The sequence below is a fragment of the Barbus barbus genome (assembly GCF_936440315.1).
Source record: "Barbus barbus genome assembly, chromosome: 32".
Lineage (NCBI taxonomy): Eukaryota > Metazoa > Chordata > Actinopteri > Cypriniformes > Cyprinidae > Barbus > Barbus barbus.
The window spans coordinates 7,205,162-7,226,664 of NC_136760.1; the positions used below are offsets into that span (position 1 = coordinate 7,205,162).

Consider the following 21,503-nt stretch of genomic DNA (forward strand, 5'->3'; position numbering starts at 1 on the left):
GCTGCCCGAGCGCCCCCAAGAGTCCACGCTTCAAGAGCGCCCTCCTGTGTCTCCGCTGGACCGGTCCAGCTTCGCTCCTCCAGAGCGCCCTCCAGTGCCCGCTCCTCCAGAGCGCCCCACAGAGCCCGCTCCTCCAGAGGCCAAGGCCACAGAGCTCCCTGATCCGCCAAGGCCATCCAAGCTCTCTGATCCGCCAGGGCCATCCAATCTCCCTGATCCGGCATGGCCATCCAAGCTCCCTGATCCGCCAGGGCCATCCAAGCTCCCTGATCCGCCATGGCCATCCAAGCTCCCTGATCCGCCATGGCCATCCAAGCTCCCTGATCCGCCATGGCCATCCAAGCTCCCTGATCCGCCAGGGTCATCCCAGCTCCCTGATCCACCATGGCCATCCGAGTCTCCAGTCCCGCCATGGCTTCCCGAGTCTCCAGTCCCTCCAGTCCCCCCGAGTCTCCAGTCCCGCCATGGCCTCCCGAGTCTCCAGTCCCGCCATGGCCCCCCGAGTCTCCAGTCCCGCCATGGCCTCCCGAGTCTCCAGTCCCGCCATGGCCTCCCGAGTCTCCAGACCCGCCATGGCCTCCCGAGTCTCCAGTCCCGCCATGGCCTCCCGAGTCTCCAGTCCCGCCGCAGCTCCCCGAGTCTCCAGTCCCGCCGCGGCTCCCCGAGCCTCCTGATCCGCCACGACTTCCCGAGTCCCTGGATCCAGTCTGGAGGCTTCCCCTGTGTCCCTGACCTGCATCGGCCTTCAGGACGTTCCGTCCCCGATGTAGTTATTACAGTGCGGGACGCACCTTCCGGTAGGGGGAGCTAATGTCACAGATCTGCCAGGCTCTGCCACCACAATCACAGCAATCACTCTCACCTGTGTTTTGATTACACTCACCTGCTCCTCGTCACGCTCCTCGTCACCTCTCCCTATAAAGACACACACCGTCAAACACTCGATGTCTGGTCTCGTTCATAAGAAGGAGGACTGCTAAAAGCTACCACAGCCTTTTCCCGAGTGTCCGCTCCTGGTCGGCTGTGTGTGCCTTCTCTGGTTCCCTGTGATTCCCGCTCCACCTGCAAAAGACAAGATTCAAGTTCAGCCACCGTCACACCTGTCTGCTACCACCGGTTCCACACTCACCTGCCATCTCCTGCACCCTCCATACTGTTGTTCAATAAACTAACGTAACCATCTCTCTTGCCTCTGTCCTACTTCTGTAACAGCCTGGCTTAAACCAAATTAATATTTTGGTCTAAATGAGTCTACTCCACCAAGCTACTGTTATAAACATGAGCCCCGTCAGACTGACCATGGTGGCGATGTGGCAACAATATATAGTGATTATTCTCAATGTTACTCAGAAAACAGAAAACAAAGTTCTGCTTATGTGTTAGATATGCAAAAGAAATATCTCCTGTCTCTTGCTCTGGCTACTGTGTATAGACCGCCAGGGCCATATACAGATTTTCTAAAAGAATTAGCGGATTTCCTCTCAGATCTATTCGTCAATGTTGATAAAGTGCTAATTGTCAGAGATTTTAACATTCAAGTTGATAATACAAATGATGCGTTAGGACTCGTTTACTGACCTAATAAACTCAAGCAAAACGTCACCGGGCCCACTCATCATTTTAATCATACGCTAGATTTAATTATATCGCATGGAATTGATCTTACCGATATAGATATCGTACCTCAAAGTGTTGATGTTACTGATCATTTCCTTGTATCGTGCATGCTGCGTATTACGGATATTAATTATATGGCTCTGTGTTATCGTCCGGGCAGAACTATTGTTCCAGCCACCAAAGACAGATTCACAAATAACCTGCCTGATTTATCTCAACTGCTCTGTGTACCCATAAATACACATGAACTAGACGAAATGACTAGCAACATGGACACTATCTTCTCTAATACATTAGCAGCTGTTGCCCCCCTCAAATTGAAAAAGGTTCGAGAAAAACGTACTGCGCCATGGTACAACAGTTATACCCATTCTCTCAAGAAAGAAACTCGTAATCTTGAGCGCAAATGGAGAAAAACTAACTTAGAAGTTTTTAGAATTGCGTGGAAAAACAGTATGTCCAGCTATAGACAGGCTCTAAAAGCTGCCAGGGCAGAGCATATCCGCAAACTCATAGATAATAACCAAAACAATCCAAGGTTCTTATTTAGCACAGTGGCTAGATTAACAAATAAACACACGCCACCCGATCTAAATATTTCCTCACAGTTTAATAGTAATGACTTTATGAATTTCTTTACTGATAAAATAGATAACATCAGAAATACAATATCAAATGTAGATTCTACTGTGTCTAGTATTTCAGCTTCATTCATCGCACTCAAAGAAAAACTGCAGTGCTTTACAACTATAGGACAGGAAGAGCTAAATAAACTTATCAGTGCATCTAAACCAACAACATGTTTATTAGATCCTGTACCCGCTAAACTACTGAAAGTGTTGTTACCTGTAGCAGAAGAACCGCTTCTTAATATTATTAACTCATCGTTATCTTTAGGTCACGTCCCAAAACCATTCAAGCTGGCGGTTATTAAGCCTCTTATTAAGAAACCACAACTAGATTCAAATGAACTGGCAAATTACAGACCCATTTCAAATCTTCCGTTTATGTCTACAATTTTAGAAAATGTTGTGTCTGCTCAATTGTGTTCCTACTTGCAAAAAATTATCTCTATGAAGAATCTCAGTCAGGTTTCAGGCCTCACTAAGTCCATTAAAGGAGGTAGAGCTTTTTCACATTTGGCTCCCAAACTCTGGAATAGCCTTCCTGATAATGTTCGGGGTTCAGTCACACTCTCTCTGTTTAGCCAAGCATTCACATAATGCTTCTTATTATCTTGTACTGCAGTTATATCTGATCAAATGTACATTACTATTATTCTTTAGCTTGGGTTGAACAAATCATTTTCGCTTAGATGGAACAGCAGCTACGCTAATTATGTCTCTATTTGTTTCTCTGTTTCTGCCACGGGATTAACATGAATCAAGCCTTTTCTCTAATACTATCACCTGAAGTTTTGGTTGCTCACAACTGTCAACTGACTTGCTCGGTTTGAGTTTAAAAGACAAATATACCTTATATTCAGTAATATTATTGATTTAACTGTGCTGACATTATAGGATGAAAACAAAATTTGAACTGAATTGAGCTGGACATTGAAACTAACTTTGACTAACATTGACACTGTTATTGAACTACACCGAATCAACATTGAACTGACTTGAGCTGAATAATAACATGAATGCCTTGTATGCAGCTTTGTTTTCACAATTGTTGAATTTTGCAACATTAAAACTGTTATTTTCCTGTTGATTAATGTGAATATGTATTGTATAAAGCACTATACAGAACCTATAATGTCAGAAATAACAAAAATAAAACTTAAAATAGAATAGAAAAATAGAATCGTAAGTATTTGAAAGTGTTTTTGGCCAGGCTGTGTACTCAGACTGAGGGAAAAATCATCATCCACAATGCAAATCTGTAAAAGTGCCAAATTCAAAATACAAGTAAAATAAAAAAGCAATGTGGAAAATTATTTTATATAAATACACATTGTGCCCTATTTTTACAGATATTGTTTTTCAGTGTTCATCTCATATACCAGCAGTCTGTGTTTGCATTGCTCTCTCCCCAGAATGCATTGAGGTCACCTGAATTCATGTCACTTTGTATATAAATAATTAACACGTGTTCCATATATAACATATTTAGGATATACAAATTTCCATTTTAACCCAACTAACCAGTACAATTCAAAGCTACTGTGATACTTCTACGTGCTGTGTATCTCTGAATGTAAATGTAGAATCCAGGCACCACCAAGAAAATTAAAAAATAAATACCACAAACATAAATTACACAACGCAGGCTATTAAGTATGATGTCTAGTTCAAGGAACAAGACAACAGTGTTTGACGAGAATGTTACAGGAATTTCTAATGACATAAATAGCTGTTGTGATGGATGCATTTCCGTGTGCACCTCACGTCTCACTCCTACAGCAAAGTGAGAAACCTGCTTATCTAAACTGCAAAGTGGGTTCATTTTGACGTGCTCCAGAAATGTTATACAATGCTTTATTGATTTGAACCTTAATCCAGACCTACTTTTGCAAACAAAGAAAACATTCCTAAATACTTATGTATCTTTTGCAATTGCGAACATGCCCTGATTTCTTTTCTCCTAATCTTCTATCAGATGAAGTATTGTATTCTAAGAATAAAGCCAGTGCCATTAGTATCTTCATCAGTATCCTATTTTCGCCTCAGAAAATCTCATAATCCTCACTGAAGAATGTTGTTATTGTTGAATATTCCTGTAAAGGGAGTGTGTTGGCTTTTTAAAATCTAACATGACAGGTTTTCACTTTCTAAATGTCCTCTGCCAAACATTTGATCCTCTGGTATTCACATAGGACACCTCATGCTGAAATATGGCTAGTTCAGCAGAACAATAAATCACTTTAAAACTATTACTTAAAACGAATTTTTTTTTATATTGTCTTTATTTGTCAAATATGTATACACTACGGTTCAAAAGTTTTGGGTTGGAGAAATCATTTTGTTTTTGAAAGAAGTCACTTATGCTCACCAAGGCTGCGTTTGATTAAAAAAAAAAAGCAGTAAAAACAGTAGTATTGTGACATATTATTGCAATTTTAAACAACAGATTTCTATTTTTATATATTTTAAAATATTATTTTTTTTTTCCTGTAAAGGGCAAAAAAATCCCTGGCTTTTTAAAATCTGTCTAACATGACAGGTTTTCACTTTCTAAAAAAAATAATAAAAAAAAAAAATTCAGTGTGGTAAAACATTTTTCAAGGCACTTCAGTATCTATAAATTTTTATCTTTTTGAGCATTATCAACTCTGGATGATGGATAGTAAAACCTAGAGTGTCTTCTTTCCAAAGAAAATTGTGTGTGTAGCACATTATTGTAAGGAACTGTTACCATTTTAATTTAGGTAGATAATTTTCAGCTGTGAGGCCCAAAAGGGGGGGTGTTGGCTAACAGGTTAATAAAACATTTGGAATGGGTTTGTGAAATCGGTTTTTATGCACGTTCAGCATGAGTTTTTGTTGCATTTATGACCAGCAGGGGTCACCAGCGTGTAGTGTTTCGAGCGCTTCGAAACAGTGACTCATTTTTCTATTTTTCATTTTTCTAACCTAACATCATAAATTTATATTTTAAAAAGGCGGTCTTTTAAATTCTAAGATAATCTAAAAAATAAAAATAAAAATATATTACAAATCAATAAAAATGAAACAAATAAGAAAACATAAACAAAAGAAATAATGACATAAGAAGTTACTAAATTCGATTATATGGAAAGGGACAAAATATTTGCATATATATGTATTTGTATGAAAGTTGGCAAACGTTGAAAATCCTACGTTTGAAATTCCAGTAGTTTACAGGTGAAGCTGTAAGGACTTTTATTATGAATGGTCTTTTACGATCCGTGTGTAGGTCACAGTCATCAGCTTCACGCTTTGGTTTCACGTTGCTGCATGCTGTGACATCTCTTGTCAGAGTATTTATTTGCTCTTTAATAATTGAGTTAACCTTGTTTATACTTAATACTTGTGTTTTCATATTCTTACTGTTATATGAACGATGATTTGTCGAGTTAGCTGCATTTGATCTAAATTGACCTGATCCCGCTTTCTTACCTTGACTAAATGCTTCAGTACTCTTACATTATTAGGAATACATAGCGTTCTAAGTATATGATGTTACGGAATATCTGTAGGTATCACAGGCAGTTTGGTCAGGTCATTTGGCCATTTTCTTTTCCTCAAGGGCAGCATGTTCCTATTTTATCAACACACCTTCAAAAGGCAAGATATGCCAGTGCCACAACAGGTAAGATCATTACAGAAGAGTAACGTTATAGAAGGACAAATCTAATGTATTGATGCTTGATCTCTTGATCTTTATATTACATTTCGCAGAGAGAAAGAAGTTCTACGAGAACGTCTCGATATCTCAAGGTGAAGGTGAGCATCATTCAGTGTGGATACCCATATAGCAACACACATCTGCAACTTCAAAAAGAAACATGTATTTAACAAAACAAAAAGTTATGTCTGTTTGAAAATAGTTTTTTGTGTTGTCTACAGGGGGGTTGTATGAAATAAACCTTGACAAGCGAAAGCTGAAGACTCCAGGGGGAAAGCTGTTCACGGTGCCCAATGAAGCTCTTGCCATAGCTGTTGCAACAGAGTGGGACTTTCAGAAGGACACGCTGAAGTTTTACACCATGCACTTTGTAGGCCATTACGATTAAATAAAGTTAGAGTTCTTACATTGTGTGTATATTAACTGTGTTATCACCCAGCAGCATTTTTAAAGTTCTACATAGATGCATCCAACATTATCTGCATACATGCAGCATGCGATGCCTACCATATCTCAGATCTTTACTGTTTAATTGCTTCTACAGTCACAAAATGTGAACTATATTATCATCCAGCTCTATTCTGCTTAATGTGACTATAAAGCATTAAGATATTATAAACATTAGCATCCTGATTTTATGTAAAGCCTTATATGTATAAAAAATTACATGATTTGACTCAGATTGTGCATATGCTAATAGGACTTATTTCTGTCTATACAGACCACCCTTTGCAACACAGCGCTTGATAACCCAACGCAAAGGACGAAGGAACAAATGATCTCAGCGGCTCTAAAGTTTTTGGAGACTGACACAATCTGGTATTTTGAGGTTCACTTAATGGCATTTAATTAATTAAACCAAGATTTATATAACATTATCTTGTAATGGCAGTAAAGGTGAATGGTATTACATTTCCTAAGTACATTTGTTTATAGTGTGTTTTCATTAAATCACTGAATCACCTTTGTTGTAGTTACAGAGTAGAAGAACCTCCAGGTCTTGTAGAACTTCAGCTAAATGAATGGGACCCTGTAATGAACTGGATAGAACAAAGGTATTTTTGGCTAGATTAATTCACTTAATATAAGTGATATCACATAATATCACTTTTTAGCTAGAATATGTAACAGCCATAATATATAACCATCAAAATTAATGACGCATATGAACATCTTGTGAATTTTAGGTACAATGTAGTAATTGGCTCATCCACCAGTATAATGGGCCCTCAAATCCCAGAAGAGACTAAGGAGACATTTCATCAACACCTTAATTCCTACAATTTTTGGTCTCTGACAGGTAAAGATACTGTGGTGCTTATGCATCTTATGTAAATTGACATTTTTACATAAGATTTTGCATCTTATGAGAATAGGCCTGTTTGAACAGTGCAGGTTTTTTGTTTCTGCAGGACTTGAGTATGTGATCGCTCAGCTGAAATCACTGGTCTTGTCTTTTGGGTTGATTGACAGACACCTAAGCGTGGAACAAGCGGTTCTTCTGTCCAGACTTGAGGAAGAATACCAGGTTTGGTAGCTTTTAGTTTGTTCCAGCTGTTTAGTACTTAGTGCTTTTTGCCCATATTAATAATGACTGTTCTTTATGTTCTGTTCTGTTTTAGATCCAGCAATGGGGAAATGTGGAATGGGTCCATGATTATGACTTGTATGAGTTGCGAGCACGAACAGCTGCTGGTGTAATGTTTGTGCATCTGTCTTCTGAAAGCACAACTGTCAAGAGAAAAATTTTACAGGACTGATAAGGCCAAAAGGGCACTGTTTGAGACTGAAAAATTATAATTTTTGTTATCTCTGTCCTTTTTTCTTTTTACAGCAAGTTGCAGTGATACCAGTTACAATGCTGTTGCTCTTTAGTTATGTTTTGAGCAATAATATAGATGTCTAAGGTCATGATATGTATTATTAGTTTCAACAGCTGCCAAATGGAAAGACCGTAAATGCAAAATACCAGTATTTTAATGTCAAAGCTTTGAAACTGTTTAGCTAATATGTTGGGGGAAAAAAAGATTGTTAAATTGTAATCATGTGCACGTCTGACTGAGTCATCTCATTTATTTGTACTAATCCAGTCTCATGTTTTTCCAAGCGGTTCCCTTAAAGCCAAAGTCACACTTTAAAAAAACATATGTTTTTAAGTGCATAGTACGAAAGGGCAATCTGATACATAACCATTAGTAATATTATATATAAACCAAAGTCACGTCAGTGGAATCACTGCTGTCCCTTTAATTAGTTGGCGTGTCATTTCAATAACTGACTGCAGGTTCGGCCAATAGCTTTGCTGCCCTGAATCACGCGACCAATGGGAGTCGTCCATAGGCGGGGCTTGAGTGTTTACTGTCACATTGACTGTTAGTCGTTGGTTATGTTGACAAGATGGAGTTCTTGCTGGGAAACCCATATAGTACTCCGGTGGGACTGTGCATTGGTATGTTTTTTTTTTTTGTAGAAATTATATGATGTTTTAACAAGTTAACGCCTAAAGCGATGCATTTAGCTAAGCCGCTGTGTAGAAACTCAACATATGGAAAGTTATCAGTTAGCTAGCTAACAGCTAATGCTCATTCATGCTAGCTGGTCTAACTTACAGTTAACATTTCCTCTCAATATGTGCGTCTTAAAATAGTAATTTACTTAATGAATTAAATAACCGATTAAAGGGAGGCGAAGCGCTTTTAAGTAAGCTGAAATACTACTTTCATTTACCAGCTGGTATTAGCCTGCTAGCCAGTGGACACTGCGTTTATCTCTCACACCCAGTTTCATAGCAAAAGCTTGAGGTAACGTTAATGAGTGTAAATGATTCATACTATTGTTCAACTCTTATAAATGGACACTGACTTATAAAAGGAAACTGACGGCTTGCTTTGGAAGATAACCAGCATGCAAGCACATACTGCGCAGCGGTTTGCAGTCCAGTGTAACGTCATCTGTGCCGATGTTATATCAGATTCTCTTATTAGTGAAAGGCAGTAATCGACTTTCTTATCAGTTTTTTTTTTTTTTTTTATCTTTCCCAGAAAGGGCCACAGATGGCTCACTACAAAGTGAAGACTGGGCCTTGAATATGGAAATATGTGACATAATCAATGAAACAGAAGATGGGTGAGACATGAAAGATGCATGATTTATTGCATTTAACAGGTTGAATTAAGTAGCCTCTGTTTTGATATATTACACCAACCTTAGGAAACCTACAAACATTGTTCAAATCCAGAAGATGCTGTCATTGTTATAGTTGCACATGCTTTCATGTTAATAATGTTTAATTGTATGGCTGAATGATCATGCCATCGGTCATTCTGTGGCCATTCAAATCCATTGCAAGTCCAGGGCGTTACATAAATTGAATAGTCATCACAATGTGTTATTTATGGAACCAGGCAAAGCTTGCTTGTTGTCATTGTAACTTCATAATAGATTGCTTTTTAGCTGTATGGATGTGTTATTTAGTTATTTATCTTATTTATAGGCCTAAGGATGCTATAAGAGCTGTGAAGAAGAGGCTTAATGGGAATAAAAACTACAGGGAGGTGATGCTTACACTGACGGTGAGAGACGTGCAATGGGAACAATTCTCTTGGCAGTCTTACTAACATCTAATAATTACTTTTTTTTTTTTAGATTGTCCTTTTCATTTTGATTTTCCATAATGTGTTCAGGTTCTTGAGACATGTGTAAAGAACTGTGGTTACCGCTTCCATGCGCTCATCACAACCCGGGACTTCATTGATGGCGTTTTGGTGAAAATCATATCTCCTAAAAATAACCCACCTGCTATAGTGCAGGACAAAGTACTAGCTTTGATACAGGTATGAACTGGATGTTTTGATTGTTTATTAAGAAAATATTGTTGTTTTGTTGTTTAAACACAACATGGGAGAAGGAAATTTATGACACGATGCGTTTCAAAAAGAAGGGCATGATAGAGAGAGTTAGGAGGTGCATCATGAGGCTGGTTACCTGATGCTCTGTAGTCAAGGAGATCTGGGTGTTTCACTTTGGCACTGAAGTTGTGCTCATTACAGTCTAGTGGCTCAGGTTACTAGGTTTGGCTCAGATGACCTTGCATCTAATGTGATGCTAGAAATTTCTCATTATGAAATTAATAACATGTCTAGAATGGCTTGTCCAAAGAGAACTAGGCAAGTAGAGTTTGTGCTTTGCATTTTTGTTTGACATTCAAACTACATTATTTAAAACAGTCACCTGATTGTAGTACCAACACTATCTTTTAAAAGTCAAAATGCGTCTTGAGCGTCAAAGCAGTGTTTTAGAATGATACATTATGTAATAGCTGTTAAAAAAGAGCTTTGCCATCACAGGAAGAAATTACATTTTAAAATATGAACGTATAAACAGTTATTTTATATCGTAATAATGCTCCACAATATTAATGTTTTACTGTATTTTTGACTAAATAAATGCAGCTTTGGTGAGAGACGTCTTTCAGATTATCTTAAAATCTTGCTCTAACCCTAATGTTGTTCAGAGCCTCTACGAATTTCACAAATTTTTACAAACCACAAAACCAGTCTAAGGGTCAATTTTTCCAAATTGAGATTTATAAATCATCTAAAAGCTAAATAAGTAAGCTTTCCATTGATGCATGGTTTGTTAGGATAGGCCAGTATTTGGGCAAGATACAACTATTTGAAAATCTGAGGGTGCAAAAAAATCTAAATATTGAGAAAATCGCCTTTAAAGCTGTCTAAATGAAGTCCTTAGCAATGCATATTACTAATGAAAAATGAAGTTTAGGTATATTTACAGTAGGAAATTACAAAATATCTTCATGGAACATGATCTTTACTTATTATCATAATGATTTTTGGCATAAAAGAAAAATCGATTATTTTGATCCATACAATGTATTTTTGACTATTGTTACAAATATACCTGTGCTACATGTTAAAGAATGTGGGTAACCTATGTGGGTAGGATTTTATTTTTTATTTTTTATTTTTTTCCATACTTTATTTTTTAATCCATATTATTCAAAGTAATATCTTTTGTGTTAATAAATATGACAGATTTTTCATTTTTGGGTGAACTATCCCTTGAACAAGGTTTTAAATGTTGAAGTAGAGATCTAAGAGGTTGTACTGCAGTGTGCTTTAATAGCTATTCTAATGCATCTTAAATTACAAGATTTCAAAGCATACGTAAAGTTTGCATGTACTCTATACATCAGGCATGGGCAGATGCCTTCAGGAGTAGTCCAGATTTGACTGGAGTAGTCCACGTCTACGAAGAAATGAAGAGGAAGGGTATAGAGTTTCCTCAATCTGACTTGGAGACCTTGTCCCCCATTCACACACCACAACGGGTAGGTGTTGACGTCAGATATGTTATGCTTTGTTTATTACACAGGTTATGGCAGCTCCCATTAAAATATTATGCCCCTTATCATTTAGTTAACTTTATCGCTTTACCTTCCCTCTTTATCACTGCACTTTCGTTCATTGTCTTGCTCTGTTGATAACAGCTGCAAAGTGCTCCAGAGTTGGACCAGCAGAAATATAACGCCCCAGTCCAGCCCAAGCCACAGCCTCACCCTGCCTCCGCTCCTCCTTTCTCTGCCCCTGTGACCCACACTTCCCCACAGATGCCCAATCTGCACATGTCTGGGCCTATCAACCCTTCCCCTGAACAGGTACTGTAGAACCTCCTTCCTTTATTCTTTTAAATGGGATAGATCAACATTTTTCATAGATTGCATAATGATTTAATACAATATCATTGATTAGATTTGCAAGCTGCGCAGTGAGCTCGACATTGTGCGTGGGAACACTAAGGTGATGTCGGAGATGTTGACTGAGATGGTTCCCGGTCAAGAGGATCCATCCGATCATGAGCTTATGCAGGTTTCTCATTCAGATTTTTTTTTTTTTTTTTTTGTTTACTTGCTTGAAAGAGCTACTGAAGGCCACTAGAGGGAGTGTTGGTGCATCACGTTGACCAGTTTTATTATTCAACGTTACATATTTTGCTTCCTTTGTTTTTAAGGAGTTAAACAGAACGTGCAGGGCCATGCAGCAGAGGATAGTTGAGCTCATCTCACGTGTGTCCAATGAGGAAGTCACAGAGGAGCTCCTGCACGTCAACGACGACCTCAACAACATCTTCCTACGATATGATAGGTGTGAGCAAGAACAATGAATTGACCTTTTCTTTAAAGAGATATTCATCACAAAAAAGAAAATTTTCAAATTTTCTTACCCTAATGTTAATCTTTGAAGCACAATTTAAGATGATTTTTAATGAAACCTGAGAGATTTCTGGCCTTCCATTGGAAAGCCAGATACCCAAAACTTCCAAGAAGTCCCGAAAGGTTATAATGGCATTTTAAACTGAATCCATATGCATAGTGCAGTTAAATTAATTGAACAGTTTTAATTTATGCTTTTTCTTTACATCTAAACAATGATCAACACACGTACATAGCGCATATTAAATATGGTAATCGGAAGCACACGAGAACCGATGAGGTTTGTTCTACCACATGGCTTGCATAACGGCGTAGCGGACGGGCACGCAAGGCACACACTGTGGGGGGGCCCTGTGATAACCTCCCCGTGCTGAGTTTCATTGTATCACATATCAACGATAGCCAGAGATATTGTCAAAAACATAAAATTGGCAATATTAAGAGGATTTGGTATTTCCAATTAATGTAGACCTGTTACATTCTTCTTATTATTAGGCCTATTATTATTATTAGTTTACTTTTATTATTAAATTACAATTAATTTGACGTGCTGTGAGGATAATAAAAGATTAGGCTATTAACTTACTCCTTATTGAAAAGGTTTTTAAAAAGGTTTTTTAAACAGGTCTGTTAATTTATACAATGAATTATAGGCCTATAATTAAAATTATTAACGCTGCAGTCATCAGTAAAAATTAAGAGCAGCTTTATTTCATGTACCGATTTTAAAAAACAACCTGTTTAAAGCAAAATATGTTTCTTCTCATGTTCCTCACTATACGGACCACAACTATTCCTTTAATGCTTGGTTTAAAAAAAAAATGGCTGTTTTAAGTGAGAGTAAGGTGTAATAAGTTGTATTTATTCTGGTTGCTTACTTTTCATGCTTTTTTTTTTTTTTTTTTTAGATACGAGAGATTCCGATCTGGCCGAACTGCTCAAGGCGTAAACAATGGGGTGGGTTGTGTCTTCGTTAAGAGAGTTATTCTTTTATCTGTCGTAGCATCAATTTCATCATCAAGGTGTGTGGTTTATTTTCCCCCAAACACATGTAAGGTAAATTGTTCATACCAACAGCACATCTCGGAGTCACTCATATAATTTCCTCTTCCTCTCATTGCTTGCTTTTTGCTCTAAAATATGCTCTGAGAATGCGTGGTACGTTTGCTTTGAGATGCAAACTTCATTGTGTGGTTATCAACTGATGTGATTGCATGTTGGTGTTATTATTGTGTGGTTTGGTCGGTTTTGTGATTTTGTTTTTCCTATTTTTATTTTTTGGTATTGCTAGCTGAGGGAGGCAAGTATGAAAGTAATCTAATCTCATTGTTTACTTTGACATGCAAATGCTAAAGAATGTTATGTCAGTATTGGCTGGTACATCTTCCTGTGTTGCATCCGGCATGTCTTGACAATGAACCTCCACTAGCATGTAGAATGCCTGTCCCACAGTCTGTGACTTTTGCCTGCACCCTTTCCATCTGCTTGCACTAGGACTAGTTCATGCACTGCTTCAAATAAAATAGGCTACATGGGTATTTACAGTAGTAACAATGCATTTCATGTAATTGATATATGATCTTATCAGCACATATACAGCTATATTTTTTAGGCTATTGTAGTAATTTCCAGGACTGCATTAGACACATACATTACCATTCAAAAGTTTGGGGTCAGGACGATTTTTGAATGAATGAATGAATGAAGGAAATGAACTGAATACTTTTTTTTCATCAAGGATGCATTAAATTGATCAAAAGTGTTAGTAAAGAATTTTAAACTATTACCCAAAAAATATGCAGTTGTTTTGAATTTTATATTTATCAAAAAAAAATAAAAAATAAGCAGCATAACTGTTAATATTCAGTACTGATAAATCAAGAATATTAAAATGATGTCTCAAGAATCATGTGATAATTGTGTAATGGCTGCTGAAAATTCAGCAAAAAATCAGGTTGCCATCACAGGAATAAATTACATTTTTAAAATATATTAAAATAAAAAAACAGTACTAATAACTTTACTGTATTTTTGATCAAATAAATGCAGCCTTGGTTTTCTTTTAAAAACATTTTTAAAAATCTTCCAAAATTGAGTGGTAATGTATTTTGTGCTTTTTCTGTTCAATTACAACTGTTAGATTAAATTAGAATTTACTCATGTGGTGTAAAGTACAATGAACAGCGAGATCCGTGAATACATTTTAAATCTAGTGTACTGTAATTTACTGTCACAGAATCTGAATTCCTTCATTTTCTCCCTACACAAGATGGTATAGAAGGAACTGAAAGTTATGTGGAAAGAGGGGGGAATAGGATAAGGACATGTAGTCCAGGTCATCCACGTGTATTATCATTGTGTTATTCCTTCTGACAAAACACATTTTTAACAATGTGTATTATTATTATTGATGTGCTTTTTTGAATTTGAACCCTTTTATATTACTTGACATAAGTGTGTGTAACTGTGCCAAGACATTAACAAATAGTTATTTTTGACAGCATGTTTTAATGTGCTTTTGAATGAGAATCTGAGGGAGTACAGAAACATAACCTTTTGTTTCTTTGCCACTTAAAAATGCTATGAGAAACATTCACACATTTAATAACAATTAGCCTGAGAATATCCATTAGCCATTCCTCTTGTGCCCACTATAATAGTCGATGTTCCTGTACAGTCTGAAAACTTCACCTTTTTCATCAATTCTAGTGTACCCTGAGATACAGATACAAAAGAGTTGGTGAAACCGGTGAAAACAATGTGTATACCACATCCCAACCATTCATCTTAACTCCTATTAACCTTATATAACTGACTGCAGAGTCTCTCTTTTTAAAGTATGTAAAAAAAAAAAAAGTACTGCATGTAAACCAGTTTGAAAATGTTCATGGTGTAAAGCTAACATAGCAAATAAATAATCTTATCGCCTAAAGTGTTCATAATCAATGTGCGTCTATGTGAAATGGTGTTGCGTATCCACAGGTCCTGAATGAGGCGACAGAAGATAACCTGATTGATCTGGGTCCAGGGTCACCAGCAGTGGTCAGCCCCAGGATCAGTGCTACTCCTCCGTCCAGCTTGCCTCCCTCTGTGGCTCCGATTCGCTCCGCCTCTCCAGTCACACTCTCCTCCAGACTGGCTGGTTTGGGTGAGTCTGGTACATTAGAACCCGCAATGTTTTTTACATTTTAGATATCAAGTGGGAAGCTCTCTTGTTTGTACTAATGAGAGAATACCATTGCTTTTCAGATGTCGGTTCTGACAGTGTGAGTGGCACTTTGAGCTCTTTGACTACCTGTCAACCCCAAGATGACTTTGACACATTTGCCCAGACCAGGACTGGCACCATACCTGAGAGGAAGAAGTATGAAACCAATCTATTTCATGTAACTAATAGCTTATGTATAATAGAGTAAGATGCCTCACTGTGTCATAAATTTTATTTTATTTTTTATAAACCATCACTTCCGACAGATCATCAGTTTATGACAGTTGGCCGTAAGCGATGCTTTGTAGCTTAAAAAGTTATAAATATTAGTTTTTTTTTTTTTTTTTTTTTTTTTACACCTATAGTTAGAACCCATAAGGCAGACTTCTACCACCTGGAAGACATTTATTTATAAACTTTGACCATGTGGAATCCTGTCGTCTTCACTTTGTGTGGTTTTTGAAGCATCCATTTTGGAGGTCCCTGTACTCTTGCATTGTAAGATACATAAAGCTATCTCCAAACTGGACAAAATTGTATCAGTTATTGCACACTGTTCTTAAAGGGATACTCTGTGATTATTCCTTTCATTTACAAATGTTTCCATTTAGAAATTTAAAAAGGGTTAGATTTTATGCCAAATTAGTGTCTGTCATTCGTTTATTCATTCATTCATTCATTCATTTATTTATTTTTGTTTGTTTTACATTAAATTTTTAAAGTATTTTATTTACCCTTTTTATGTAAAATACTAAATCAAGCTATGTGAAACAAAAAAATTGCAGATATTTATTATGCAGTAAAGGTGTAGTAGAGGCATCATTCACTAATATTATGATGCAATTTAATTGATATGATATTGTATTATATTAGCTTGCTCATTTTGTACTATCAGCGCACCATTCGAAGACACAAAGGCTTCAAGTGGAGTGGCCCCAACTTTGGATGTCAGACAACAACACACTGGGGTGAGTTTTCTTTGACTCTCTGTGTGTATTTTTATTTTAGGACAGTTTCTTGCCTTTTTCATCAGTATATGTGCATTTGGAATCATTGCTTTAATGTCAAAGAGGCATCATAGAGCTGGATATTGAGGTACTTATTTTGGAGTGGTTGAAAAGGCATATGAATTGTGGTTTTTTTTCAGAGGATACCAAGATTACATACACAGCAATGTACGTAGTGTGCCAAAAACTCCAAAGTAGTAAGTGAGAAAGATGTGACTTTGAAACTTTGCTCAGAAGGTGACACGCATACATTTGAGTTAAAAGAAACTAATTCTGGAAGTAAGAGTTCAGATTATACTTTTATTTTTATATATTAGTTACTGATATTATTCAGTGGGTGCAGCTCAAAAGAGTCTTGAATTGCAGTAATGTGCGGTGACGCTCTGTGAGTGTTTGATTTATTACTATGTCTCCATATGGGGGTAGATTGCTAATATTGGTTTGATTAAGACTTTTATGTTGAAGTCTTATTGTTTTTTTGTTTTTTTTTGTCATTTGTTTGTTTGTTTGTTTTCTTGGGATTATTATTTTATTTATCATTTGCTTTGCTCCGGCCCATGGTTTGGGCCCATAGGCAGCTCTTGACCAATCCTCTGTCATGGATGACATTGAGCAGTGGCTCTGTACTGATGTGGTGAGATTTCCTTTCGTTTATTTTTATTTCATTTTTTTCATAACCCATTTTTCTGAAAAGAAATATGCCCTTGTTACCACATATTTCTTTTTGTTTGCCTTTTTGTTCTTGGCGGATTGCCCTTTATCCTCTTTTTGGGGTCACTAACGACTCTCCTTGTATGGTTTTGCTGCATTTCTTACTTTTCTGGGATATTCTTACAATTGTTTTAATTTATTAAAATATACCCTGAGTGCGTAGTGAATAGACTCTTGCTTGATATGCTTTTAACGCTTTTATTTTCTATACTAATTACTCTTTTGGATGTTTTGGGTAATGTCATTTAGTTAAATCAAGAATAGGTCATTTGAAGAGAAAAAATTATCATGTTTGATGTGGTTGCAAAAAATGGTGCGTTCCTTTTTGTGCAAGCCTTCATGCACTGAAATCTTTTACCCTTCAGAAAGGAGATGGAGAAGAGGGTGTGACAAGTGAAGGTATGAAGAATTATTTGATTTATGCTACTGTTCAGAAGTTTGAGGTCAAGTTTGTTTTTTGGTAGGTTTTGTTGTTTTTGTTTTTAAAGAAATTAGATGACAGTAAAGACTACTGATGGACGAATTCGGTTTCCATCATGGCTTTCACAAAAATATTTTCTTTAATTTCGTTTCTTAAAATCGTTTCTTAAGCAGCAAATTAGCATATTAAATAGTTTTCTGTATGATGATACAACACTGAAAATTCAGCTTTGACATAACAGGAATTACATTTTAAAATATATAAAAATTTGAAATTGTAATTAAACAATGTTACCGTTTTACTGTATTTTTTTAATAAAATAAATGCAGCCTTAGCAAACATAAGAGCCTTCTTTAAAAAAGCATTAAAAACCAACCTCAAACTTTTGAACGGTAGTGTCTATCTGTTCATAGTCCCAGCAATTAAATGCCCCATGAAAACTTTCTTCCAGAGTTTGACAAGTTTCTGGAGGAAAGAGCCAAAGCAGCAGAGATGGTGCCCATGCTGCCGACACCCCCGAGTGACGAGCTTTCTGCTGCCGCCGGCGCTTCTGCAAACGCGAGTAAAAAGGCAGGCAGGTCCGAGGACTCTGTCTTTGCCTTGTAGATAAGTGTCAGATCCTCTGGGGCGGCCCAGCACTGCTCATGTGGCAGTGATGGGTCAGTCGCTTTGCAGCTTTATCGGTGTCTCCTCTTTCTCTCCTGCTTCCTGCTTCTCCGGCACAATCAACACTACCACAGCTGAAGTAATCAAAACTGTTTCATGATCTAGATATTTTCATAATGGACATTTTCATACTCGTACAGTATTTTCAATGGAATGAAAACTTGGTAAAGATCCACTCATAACTCCCTCTAAAAGCATTACCGTTCCTTGTGGGTTCGAGAGTTCAATGTCTTTTTTTTAATTGATATTTGTGGTGTAAAGCAAGGAGGTTCTTGTAAAGTCTACTACCAGATCTATCCATGTCTAACTTTGTGTTCACTGTGGTCCTGCATGCAACAGCTAGATAATCCAATTTCTCTTTCCTCAATTATCTGAAAAGGGAGCTAATAATTGTTTTTTTTGTTTGTTTTATTTACCTGATGATTTCAGGGATTAAAGATCTCCGTCGCTACGACGGATTTCCGTTAATTGCAACGAGTCTATGACGGATTTCCGTCAATTGCAGGGTTCCGCCTGTCCTTAATGTCTTAAATTCACTTTTCACAATTTTAAGGCCGTAAATAGGCTTACATTTCTCAAATAGTGTAATAAATGTCTTAATTTCAGTTTGAATAGGTCTTAAATTAAGGAAAGATGAGGTGTATTCAGCCTGCTGAGGGGGATGTGATCAAAGCCTGGAGTGGAGTGAAAGCATGTTCCTCTCGAAGCGTTCTGTAATCACTCCGCTCTGGATCCACTCCGGGTTTTCTTTTCCCGCTCACGGAAAAAGTGCTCCGTGTGTTCAATCCATTTTAAAAGTTATTCTAATGTGTTTATTTTTTGCATGTCAGGCTACAGCTGAGGTAGAACTGAGCAATTCCAGTTCCAATTCCAATTCTCATAAATTGTATTCTTTACCAATATATTGAACCATCTCTTTATATTTTTCTAAACCCCTTAAAATTTAGTCCAGATATCAGAAAAGTATCAGTCTATAAACCTGTTTTATATTTTAAATGAGGGAAATACACATGCGTTACGGACGTGACAAAAAAAGACACGAGTTTCAGGGAGACAACATATTTTAGACTTTCTGTGAATTACAATGCACAAACCAGAAGCAACAATATCTGCAGAATGGAGAAGGGTTGGCCATTTATAAAACCTAAAATATCAATTTTGTTTAAGTTTTCGTTTTTGCGTGTCAGAGGAAAAATCAATGTTACAGACGTGACATCTCTCCATTACGGACTTAATTTATGGAATTAATTTATTTCCGACTATGGAAACGCGTATAAAATGCTTTAAAAACTTTAACGGAAACTTCTAGAGGGTGTTTAGTAGGGCTGCCCCCCACTAAGGATTTTTCTAGTTAACTAGTCGTTCGTTTAAGTCATTATTTAACTAATCACACATTTATATTAAGTCAATAGACCTATAATCCATAGGCTATTCCGCTCAAGCACACGCGTACAGTTTTCCACAAGCAATAGATTAAATTAATGATTATTAATGTATAGAAAAATGAGACATTTAAATTATTTATCAATAAACTAATGTTTTCTTGTCGGCTGCAAGATGAAATTCACAGTGTTCGTCTCCACAGTAGCCTACTGGACGTGCCTTAGAGATAAATGTATCCTTCATACAGATTATATAGCCTAATCAGGGAGTATTTCATTTAGTTTTTAATTGATTCATTTAAGAGTATACATTTCAAGCTATAGCTGTTTCTCTTGTAGCCTATGTGAGAGAGTTTTGTATTATTTTTTGAGACGCGCTCCAGTTCAGTGACAGACCGCAAAAAGCATATCCTGTTTGTTTTCATTATTTTACAAAATCACGTTTTTTTTTGTTTTTTTTTTGTCATTATGAATTTACATAAATAAAATCAGTTTCGAGCTGATTTTAATTTGTTTCATTATCAGGAAAAAGTGCAAGTGATTGCACGGGCGCCTGCCTCCCTGTCATGCATGCTCATTGATATTCCGCACAAACACTTAAATATGGGCCAAAAATGTAGCACATTTATATAGGTTAAAGCTAGAGTTTGGAATCACATTAAAATAAATCTTCACCAATCTACATCTGAAACAGATGCAGTTCTAACCTGCAAATAGAAGGCTATTTGACATTTTAAAATGATCTAACAGACCAACGCAGGTCCAATTCGTTGATCAGTTGTTGATCAAGATTAAAAGGATGCCGCTGAAAAAATTTTTTTTTAATGACTTGCTTATGCATTAAATAACTAAGATAAAATACAGGTTAATTAAAATATGCTGAACGTATAATAGGCCCGCCTGCTGTACAAATATTTATGAAATAGACTGCGAATAAAACTGCAGATTCACGTTTTGCATCTGCATAAAGTGAATTAATTTAATATGCAATGATATGAAATTGAACCAAACAAGATATGTAATGAAAAAAAAAAAATTTAGACAATAAAATAAAATAAATAATAATAAAAAAAGATATAGGCCTAACCGCAGCATGCTCACCGAACACACACAATCTTGCGCATGAATGCAGCGCAGATAGCAAACAAGTGTTATTTGAAACACATAAAATGTTTAAATAAGATAATATTGACAATGAAAATTAGGCCTATATGATATTTAAAAAAAATAATAGTTTTGGCGATTTGTCATCGGCTATACAGTCCGCCTGTGCATATTTATATGCAAATGCTTAGGCTATCTTCGCGAAGTTTTCGCAGAGAATGCGATTTCTAAAATGTTATTAAAATGGATTTCTTTATAAAATGTTATACGGTAAGCCTGAAACAGCAGTATAGCTTTATTAGTCATCAGCAACGAAGTAAACATGCGCGCCGGTATGCTATGAAGCATCCGTAGACTACAATAGATTTACAATGCACAAACCAAGCAACAATATCTGCCGAATGGAGAAGGGTTGGTCATTCACAAAGCATAAAATATACATTTTATTTTAATTTTCGTTTTTGTGTTCAAGCACACGCATAAAGTTTGCCACAAAGCACAGGCGATAGCCTAATGATTCTGAAAAAAATGAGACATTTTAATTATTTAATATACTAATGTTTGAGTCCTTGTCGGCTGCAAAGTGATCGCGAGCACCTCCCTGTCATGCATGCGCATTCTTTTCCGCACAAACACTTGCATATGAATAATAGTCTAGACTCTAGAGCATAGCCTCATGAACTTGTTTATAAATAAATCGCTTATGCATTAAAGAAAGATACAAAACAAGTTGTTAAATATGCTGAATATATTGTTCAAATATTTATAAAATGTGAAACTGTAGCTAATCTTATTCGCAGTCTAGCAATTTTTGCATCTGCATAACATAGTGAATTGTTTTTAA

The 21,503-nt window shown here is 36.7% G+C and overlaps 2 protein-coding genes across 3 annotated transcripts; both read left to right on the top strand.

Annotated features, from left to right (window-relative positions):
* The first annotated feature begins 5,620 nt into the window (after positions 1–5,620).
* LOC306852780 (ATP synthase mitochondrial F1 complex assembly factor 2-like) lies at positions 5,621–7,983 on the top strand. Its single transcript, XM_079389855.1, has 8 exons — positions 5,621–5,892; positions 5,982–6,026; positions 6,150–6,298; positions 6,650–6,747; positions 6,903–6,983; positions 7,116–7,228; positions 7,341–7,456; positions 7,551–7,983. Exons 1-8 carry the CDS (start codon positions 5,757–5,759, stop codon positions 7,686–7,688), a joined length of 876 nt encoding a protein of 291 aa, XP_079245981.1. The 5' UTR covers positions 5,621–5,756; the 3' UTR covers positions 7,689–7,983.
* Positions 7,984–8,291: 308 nt separating this feature from the next.
* LOC306851895 (TOM1-like protein 2) lies at positions 8,292–18,468 on the top strand. Of its 2 annotated transcripts, XM_079388387.1 has the most exons (15): positions 8,292–8,377; positions 8,970–9,054; positions 9,422–9,500; positions 9,612–9,761; positions 11,144–11,278; positions 11,438–11,605; positions 11,700–11,816; positions 11,959–12,092; positions 13,069–13,117; positions 15,143–15,308; positions 15,410–15,524; positions 16,264–16,336; positions 16,950–17,009; positions 17,452–17,485; positions 17,959–18,468. In XM_079388387.1, exons 1-15 carry the CDS (start codon positions 8,326–8,328, stop codon positions 18,111–18,113), a joined length of 1,572 nt encoding a protein of 523 aa, XP_079244513.1. In that variant the 5' UTR covers positions 8,292–8,325; the 3' UTR covers positions 18,114–18,468. The 2 variants fall into 2 exon arrangements, with proteins under 2 accessions (XP_079244513.1, XP_079244514.1); XM_079388388.1 differs by lacking the exons at positions 16,950–17,009; positions 17,452–17,485; positions 17,959–18,468 and adding an exon at positions 16,516–16,695.
* The last annotated feature ends 3,035 nt before the right edge of the window (positions 18,469–21,503 follow it).